The sequence below is a fragment of the Ylistrum balloti genome, unplaced genomic scaffold (genome assembly GCF_031769215.1).
Source record: "Ylistrum balloti isolate Yb309-2 unplaced genomic scaffold, AGI_CSIRO_Ybal_v1 Utg369672, whole genome shotgun sequence".
In the NCBI taxonomy this organism is placed as follows: Eukaryota; Metazoa; Mollusca; class Bivalvia; order Pectinida; family Pectinidae; genus Ylistrum; species Ylistrum balloti.
Window position 1 is genome coordinate 376,106 of NW_026781917.1, and position 10,000 is coordinate 386,105.

Here is a 10,000-nt window from a genome sequence, read left to right on the forward strand (position 1 = left end):
TCCTTACAGGCACTTAAATGTAGTCGGTCGTGCTGCTTATATGTATATGACTATAGAATTATATAAAACAAGCACATATAATATAGTTTTTATATCTTATTTGTAGTCAGTACTGATGAACGTTTTGAATGTCAATTTGATATTTTTTCACAGTTATTCTTACATATCAACGGTAAGATATCATTGGCGTTGTTTCCCCAATATTTTCCCTGGTAATCGCACGAAAGAAATATGATGTGTTTGTTTATAGATATGAATTAGTCACCCAATAATATTTTGTACTTTGGAAAATAATATTTTCAAAAATGAATTAAAAGGGAATACATAAAAAAACGCGATAACAATTAAGCTGTTTTGATAAGCAGATATCATGTTAGTGTGTACTTTACTATACTTTTCAACTTACAACGTACATGATAAATGATAAGCTTCACTTGAATGTAACTCGTTTAAGCTAAATTTACAGTATAAGAGACTCTGTAGTGGGTTTGAAATTGATAGACGAATCTAATCAGCTCCAATGAAGCCAGTACCATCACTAATATGATTTAATTTATAAAACACTTGTGTTGATTGTCAGGAAAGAAAATACTGTCTGATTTGGCACAGATCCAAATGTCTTTAACCTAATAATTTTGATTTGCTTTGAGTTAAACAGCCATCGAAAGTCAGGACCAGTTTGAATCGTGCTGCTTGTTAGAGAGCACGATGGAACTTATAAGTTCATATAGACATAGCCGTTCTGGTAGCATTACCACGTAAAACTGTTTTCAATATATCAATAAAAAATAATATTGCAATTCTAAGAACGCTACATTTTTCCATCGCAGACTTTCGTTGACACTTAGTTGTCCAATGGATCTGCACCATTATCCCTTCGATGAACAACGATGTCCCATAATAATGGAAAGTTGTAAGTATTGTTTTCAATGTAAACAATTCTACTATTTGGTAGTTCTGTGTAGTAGATTTTATATGTAGTTTTGAAAACGCAATGTAATATCAATTTCCTATTTTCTTATAGCATTGCTGTGTATTTTGGCAAACTGTTTTCATAGGTTCTGTGCACTGAACATTTTTTTGCTGAAATTTTCTGTTTTTCGGATACCGATACTATTTCTTATTAGCTGACATTATTCCAATTTCATTACAGTTAGCTATGATGAAAACAATATTATAATGAAATGGATGGGTGAGAATACAACAGAGGGAACAGAAGATGCTGTACGGATTAACCGGGAGATAACTCTGCCGCAATTTGAGGTGTATGACATTGCTTCTAAGAGCTTTAAGAGGGAGCGCAAAGGATCATATGGTATGTACCCATGATGAATATCGAAAAAGATTAAACTAACACCAATTGACATTTTTGCTATTTTTGAGGTTATCTTATAAACAGAAATAAAACAATTTCAACAAAATAGTGGTCATTTCTTAAAGGTCACTCAAAATGAATAATAAATTTATTTCCCTCAAATTTTCCAACTGGTCCTTCTTCCGGAAAATCACCAATGGCATTATGAAAATATATCGAAAAACAGTGACTTTAATACAACACATCAGGACGCTAATTTATACATATGAATAACCAAACACAAATGTTTCCAATTGCCAGCCCGTCACAGTGGTCTAAGGACAGAGTTCTTCCTGGCGAGGAATATAGGTTACTACGTGGTGCAAATGTATATTCCCAGTATCCTTGTCGTCATGTTGTCTTGGATATCCTTTTGGCTCAACGTCAACGCCGTACCTGGTCGGATAGCCCTTGGAGTGCTCACTGTATTGACTATGACGACACAGAGCTCCAGTGTGAACGCTTCCCTTCCTCGAGTGTCGTACACAAAGGCTATTGATATCTGGATGTCCGTTTGTTTGTTGTTTGTATTTGCTGCACTCATAGAATTTGCCGTGGCTAACGTCCTAAGCAATAAAGACAATAACAAAGGATTAAAACTTAAAAATATGTTTCATATACTTAAGCCAGGTGCTAAAAAGAAAAAGCCAAAAACTGAGGTAAGTTGAATAATAAAAAGATATAATAATGGAAATAAGGATTAAGAGAAATTTGAATGGATAAAACTTGCTCGTTTTGATACATTATCATTTCCTGTACTATAATTAATATATAGAAAACACGATAATGGCGTCAATTCCTTGTGGTATGTTAGATTTCAACAAATCTTATATTCATGTATTCAAATAATGCCTATTACAATATAATATATGTGCTTATATATATGCTACTAGACAGAGAAAAGTACACAGAGGCACATAAAGCCACATGTCAGGTGGCCATTTAGACTATCGGCTGGCCAATGAAAAAAACTAATTAGAAAAAAACATCCATTAGAGCTAAATGGTTGTATAAAAGTGATGGTTACAAAGAATTCGTGAATGCATTGTTTTCATATTGTGTTATGTGCAATATATGCAATGTATACATTGCTTCTCTTTATAGAACAGCCATAAGTATTACTTATCTAGACAGATAAAACTTTAAGTAGGCCATAAACACTTAAGCAGGTGATCAATGCGCTTACGTGTTACTATAATTCTAAACAGTTGTAAATCTGCGTTTCGTAAGTTTTGTTACGAGTTTTTGAATGGTGAAACATTTAATCACTTACGTTGGGAATTTACGTCAGATTGACTTGATTATAGTCTGCACGTCGTATCCATTTTATTACAAACTTAGAAACATACATATAGCACAGAAATGGTCCTTTCACTGCTTTTATTGTTTAACAGAAACTCGAACGATACCGAAAAGTCTCTAACTTAAGTGGGGGTTTTTTTTCGTTGATTTTGAAGAAATAAAAAAAATCATCTTTCCAACGATATCGTTGATAATTCTATAATAATCCTGTGGCACATCATTCCAGATACTTGTTGGCGAAGACGGCGAAATGAGACTCGATCCAGAACGGGACCCTACTGTCCAACGTAAAAAGGTGTCCGGCATTCTCTTCTCCATGTACCTGGATGTAGCCTCGCGGTTTTTATTTCCATTTTTCTTCGCCCTCTTCAATCTAGTATACTGGGCCCACTACTTATCCACCAGTTAGTGCGGGCATCAGTTTAGCGTTTGCTTCCAATAAACTTAGACCGTTATCATTGATCTCTCCATAGTGTTATATCATACAATGTTTATAACCACGTATATGCAAATATGTTTTTCTCTTTCGATACTTTGTTATTTAATGTAACCTCCGAAGTTTCCTTCTTAACATGTTAACACGTCATCCACTGTGTTAGCCATCTCTTATTGTAATATGACACTTGATGTACATGGCTTGCTTTCATTGATGTTTTGATCAGCATTAAAAATCCTGATTCACAAAAGTTCTTACTAACTCGGTCTGTAAAATTACTTAGAGTTTAAGAAGTAAGTACTAATACTAGTTACGGTTATTGCAACATGTTTATTGATGCTGAAATTAGATAAACATGCATCTTCTAAACAAAGATTTATGGTAACCTTTCAAAAAAAAATAATAATAATAATGATAGGAGAGAGAAAAGTATCTTATTCAGTTTCTGATATTTAATGTTACATAAAATGTATTCATAGTTATAATTATACTGTATCTCAAATGTATACGTTGAAATTAAAAAGAAATGAAGATTTTATCATAATATTGTTGATAATTTAAAATAATATGTTTTGCATTACGTACATGTAAAATGATACAAGTTTGGTTGTATCATTGCGTCGTTTACATACTGCTCGTAGTAATACAAATATGGTATGTTTTTTATTGTTACATTGTATATATGCTTTATCGAGTATAAAAATGGATTTAAACTGTTTTTGTAATTTGTGACTAATCATGAAGGTTACATTAATGTGATATCCTATCCCCTCATCGTTTGCTTAATTCTGACCTGCGTTGTCTTCATATTGTAAATAGATATGTCTAGTGTAGTATAATTTCCAATCACGTAATAAATACACTAAGATTCATCTGTAAAAAATGGATATTTGATAATTTGTGTCGAAGTAATTATATCTTTTATTCATATACAATTTTACACATTTGGAAATGAACAAATATGTAAAGTTAGAAACAAGAGTGACACAGAAGAGACTGATAACCTATACACTTTTCATTTTAAGTGGACCTAGATCCTCGTAAATCATGTCTATCTATCAGAATATATATCAGCTGATATATTAGTAAGTTTTCTATAATTATAAACATCATTCTTATATTAGCATTTTACTCCCTTCCTCGGTATAGGTATGTGAAATTCAGTAATCATGTGGACTCTAATATCATTTTCTCGAAGTCTTGTAAGTAGTACAAGGACACTGTGTTTCACATTGTATACCAAGGTGCAAAAGTAAGTGTACAAAAATGGTGTAAATAAGATTTATCTTAAGGACTTGCTTATACTATTATCAAATATGATGATAAGCTAATGCTATGCATGTTTCCACGTTATGAAGTATGTTTTAGTTATTGATGTTTCTGTTGAAAATATATCATCCTCAACATGAAAATATACTTACTTTTGCACTTTAGTCTAACTAAAAAATGCCAATATATATATATATATATAATGAAATTATGTTTAGGAAATCTGGATTGAAGCATTTTCTGATTATCATGTAATTTGAAATATATTGCCTATATCAACATAAAAAACAACTGCAGTTGAAATTAGCATCTACTCCATGTTGATTACCAATACAATTAATTTCAGTTTTGAAATAGTGACATAATATAATAAAAGATTCAAAGCTTTACAAAATAAAGAAATCTGCAACTGTATTATATCTGTTAATTATGGAAACTAAAAGATGTGATCGCTGCTATTTAAGAACATTGTATCGATAAACATTTAATCGAGATGTTTTTTGTAAAATATGTTTGCCTTTTATTCTGTATAAAACTTATTAATGCAGTCATGATGTTTAAAAATGTTATGCATGATCAAGGTGTAGATACCTTATTTCACACATTTCCTGTTATGTGAGAGGACGTGCAATTGTGTCTGTATGAGTGATCAACTTAATATTAACCTGTTGTATATCGTTTACTGTATAACACATGGTTATAGTCTTGCAAGTTTATGTGTTAATATATACAACAAAAACATGTTCAGACGTGTATTTGTAGTTAATGCATAATACAAGTAAAATAGTTACTAGAAACGTTTTCTTTTTAACACTAATATCACTTATCAGAATGTTATGCCATGAACCATTGCAATGTTAAGCAGAGAAGACATATATTTCAACTGTCCCACTAAGTCACATTACAACAGTGCGACATTGAGCATTATACTCTAAAATTAAATAAAACAACCATTGATCCGTTCAAGAAATATATTTTATTTGAAATAGATATAATACTTCCACAGCATCTTATTGTGATGTTCATTTTTAGAAAAATAAACAACAAAATGTTGATATTTCATATATATTTTTATTGATTTGTACACTCTTAATGTTCTCAAGAAAACTAATTGATATCTTAGCTTGTGTAACAACTGTATACGTCGAGAAGTGCTATCTTAAATCTACAAGAAAACCATACACTTTGGAACATTTAAATATCCCCATGCCGAATGTGCCAGTCGTAAAGAAGTCTCTATCGCACAATCAACATGCATTCAATTGTATAATCTTTTGATATTCTTTATCTGAAAATTAGATCTTAGAGATAAAATTTCCATGAAGACCCATGCTGTATATATTTATATATATCATAACAAAGCAATGCTTTACTTAGTCATATTCTCAGAAACATATTTGCTACTTTACATAATATGCAATGGATAACACATGCAGGCAACTGAGATATAATTCGGCCGAAATACTTATAAAAATGAATAAAAAAAAAAATAAATAAAAAAATACGAAATCAAAACAAAATGTTATGATTCAAAGTATATATAAACATTTGCAACAGTTAACCCTAACCGTTTCTAATGACGGCAATGAGAAGTGAAATACCCCGCTGTTGTATGATTTTACCAAACAGATTGGGATATGTGTTGGTTTGAATATAGGTGACCAGGAAGCTTGTTATTTGATGAAATGTGACATTAATTAACAAATGGGCAATGTCTAAAGTCCAGATATCTAGGCAAGCCACGTGAATATTATGAATATTATGTAGCGTTGAAAGTAGCAGTTAAAGCAAGTAATTAATCAAAATATTGTAATATGTGTTTTTCATGTTTCTCACAAACTCCATGGCCTATGAAATATTGATCAAGCATGAAAAAACAGTTAATTCTTTAATGTTTAATGTTTAGGAAAAAACATTATGTATGTAAATAATATGTAAAGGTTGTTATATGCTTCTAATTAATGTAAAGCAGAATCCCAGTTGAATTGTATGATTTATAATTTAGTTAATGCGAGAGTATACATGCCGATTGGTATAATTGTGATATTGATAATTTGGTTATCTGTACAATGCTTTAAGATATCTGACCTATCTCGTTGTAATTATCGTAATATGATTGTACTGATATTAACGCCTCATATTAATATTGATGACATATAATGCCTGGTGAATCATCTGTTTGCTACTCATTGGTAAATATGTCACGGTTTACAAACCAATAACCGTCAGTCGATTTGTGGTTTATCAATCAATAACCGCCAATAGCTGCATGGTTCAATAACCAATATCATCAGTCGATCAAGGGTTCGCCAAAGAAAAGTCGCCAGTCGATTCACTATCTGTTAATGAATCATTGTTTGTCGAAGAAAGCTAACTAGCTGCTGGTGACACTATGTGATAAGTTGCAAAAACAAACAAGCAAATGATACATTAAGTCGTTATTTACCTAGGCATCAGAGGAATCGTAATACAACAATTACCACCTCTCTTGGAAGTCAAGTTCTTGGAAAACGAACCTGGACAGTCGTTTTGAATAATTATTAGGTTTCGAATAGCTAGCGAGTAATTTTTTCATACCTTCTGAAGATATGGTGTTTCTTAGCGCGCAACCGTTTGATAAGTCTGTTGTTATTGGTGTGTAACCGACTGACGACGTGATTTTTTTGAGTGTCCAGACATATGACGAGCTGGTGATTATACGTATCTAACATTGATAATCGTTACTGTCTAACGTTGGTTATTATTAGTGTCTAACGTTTCTAACATTAGTAATCATTTGTGTTTAGCGTTGGTTATCATTGTTATCGGTATCGAGCGTTGATAATCATTAGTGTCTAGCGTTAGTAATCATTCGTGTCTAACGTTGATAATCATTAGTGTCTAGCGTTGATAATCATTAGTATCTAACGTCGGTTATCTCTAGTGTCTAACGTTTCTATCATTTGTAATCCTTAATGTCTAACGTTGATTATCATTAGTGTCTAGCGTTGGTATTGGTTATCATTATTGTTTAACGTTTGTAATCACTAGTGTCTAACGTTGTTAATCACTAGTGTCTAACATTGTTAATGACTAGTGTCTAATGTTGGTATTCATTACACCGGTAATCATAAGTGTCTAACGTTGGAAATCATAAGTGTCTTACATTGGTAATCATTAGTGTCTAAAATCTGTAATCATTAGTGTCTAACGTCGGTTATCATTAGTGTCTAACACCGGTAATCACTATTGTCTAACATTGGTAATCACTAGTGTGTTACGTTGTTAATCACTAGTGTCTAACGTTGGCAATCACTATTGTCTAACGTTGGTTAATCGTTAGTGTCTAACATCGGTAATTACTAGTGTCTAACATCGGTTATCATTAGTGTCTAACACCGGTAATCACTAGTGTCTAACTTTGGTAATCACTTTTGTCTAACACCGGTAATCACTAGTGTCTAACGTTGGTAATCACTGGTGTCTAACGTTGGTTAATCGTTAGTGTCTAACATCGGTAATTACTAGTGTCTAACATCGGTTATCATTAGTGTCTAACACCGGTAATCACTAATGTCTAACGTTGGTAATCACCAGTGTCTAACGTCGGTAATCATTAGTGCCTAACGTCGGTAATCATTAGTGCCCAACGTCGGTAATCATTAGTGTCTAACATTGGTAATCATCCGTTTCTTATCGACTTATTAGATCACACAGTCATTAATTATCGTTTAGGGAGTCCTAGTTTATTATAGTCTAATCGTCTGGTGAATTTTCCAATTAATGAATAATCTGGTGAGATATGTTGCACTAATCATTTACTGTAAGGCGAGTCACAATGTAAATATACAGGCGTGGCTTCAATTTGTTCGAATGCAAGAAAGTAATATGCAATGTTGTTTTTATATAAAATAAATAACCTTATTAACATGTACATGTAGCTAGACACATTTTATGCACTATACAATAGTAATATGATTAATAATCTATTTCTTATTGCGTCCTCCAATGATTATGTATCATCTCATGGGTTCTTTCACGGAGTAGATGGTTTGTTATGCGTCATACTTTATTGTTACTTGCTGGACTATGTATAAGACGTCTGTGATTGTGAGGTTGCTGTGGAAGCGTGGACGAGATATGACTGCTTTGTATCTGTTGATATGATTTTATTAATTTTACTTCAATAAAATATACATGTCAACCCCAATCTCTAGTTTTACATTTTTTTTATCAAGTTCGGCTGCTAACGATAAATATTCTCGATAGTGTTAGAGCCATAATTGTCATTGACATCTTAGATAAGACCAAATGACACCATAACTTGCACATTTTACGGGATATTGAAACATATCGTGTAGCTTGTAATCTTTACTGTTCAAAATTGAATTACATTTCAACGAAATGAAAAAATCAGGATCTGGATTTGGAAGGACATGTAATAAACATGTGTCCAGTTATTTGACGAATTAATTTTTCGCAATCAACTTACGGTTCAGAATATAGCGAAATTTCATTTCCGGCGGGCATGCGGTGCCCCATTTGAGTGAAAAACCGAATAGGGTATGTTTACAACTTAAAGTGCAATAATGCACTGGTACATACACAAACTATGTCAAGAAACATTGTACAGTTACCAGTTATTAGGAATCTAAACCTTTTTCCAAAGTACATGGATATATCACCTATAATCTTCGTGAAAACATTGATCCAAAATTGTTTCCAAGAAACTTTCAAGAGCCTTCAGGACAATATTCAAGACCCAAATACTCATTTCAAATCCTTGGTCATTGTCTCAACATTATAGGACTAAGTCAAAGTGAAAGTTGTTAACACAAACAGTGTTAAGTTATGGACATATGCTACAACAATGAGGAACCCTCCGCTGCTATACTGCCTATTCTTAGCCTGGTATTTCATTAGAGTTATGTATAACTTATATAAAGGAATCACAAGTGTGTGAGACTAGACTAGGTTAATGTGCCCACGTCATAAACATAGACATGTGTTCTTATTTTACACATTAAATACGCACTTAACGTTAATCAAAATTATATATTGTTATATCAAATTTCAACAAAGTCTTCATATGTTCATAATGGTTAGTAGTAAACAAATTGATATATATTTCATGTTCTCATTTATAAAATGTAATTACATGTTTCTTGCTTTTCATGGAGTAATGAATGCATTTTAAACCTTTACGTGGGGTTAAATTGCTGCGTATTAAAAGATACTTAACGGCAGTTTTCATTTATTTGTATGTGGATATTCTTTCTGAATAGGAGTACGCCTTAATTATCTCCAAACTTTCAAATAGAATGTATTATTTATATACAGGTTCTTATAGGTTACCGTTCAGATCAATGATAATGATTTTATAAAACTTTTAACCTGGATGTAATAGCGCTTATTGTAAAAACTGTGCCTCGAAATGATAAAACTTGTGCACGAAAAGACTATTTGAAATTGCCAAAGAGAAAATTAGAGAGAGTCAACAGTAAAAACCTGGAATGAATGACACTTATCAGACTAATAGTTAAAATAATACACACCAGAGCTTCGAGAACTGTTGACATTCATTTCACAAAAGCAGCGAGAAGGAATCTTGATTTCAAAGAGTAGTAACAGGAAAATATACCCTTTCTAGAATAATCAAT

General features: G+C 32.2%; 1 protein-coding gene across 1 annotated transcript in view; it reads left to right on the top strand.

Moving 5' to 3' along the window:
• LOC132563082 (glycine receptor subunit alpha-2-like) overlaps positions 1 to 8,550 on the top strand; it is a 67,297-nt gene extending 58,747 nt beyond the window's left edge. The window contains exons 5-8 of the mRNA XM_060227844.1: positions 831 to 913; positions 1,154 to 1,315; positions 1,616 to 2,013; positions 2,883 to 8,550. Of these exons, the coding sequence (XP_060083827.1) occupies positions 831 to 913; positions 1,154 to 1,315; positions 1,616 to 2,013; positions 2,883 to 3,065 (826 nt within the window). The 3' untranslated portion in view covers positions 3,066 to 8,550. The remainder of the gene's footprint in view (positions 1 to 830; positions 914 to 1,153; positions 1,316 to 1,615; positions 2,014 to 2,882) is intronic.
• The last annotated feature ends 1,450 nt before the right edge of the window (positions 8,551 to 10,000 follow it).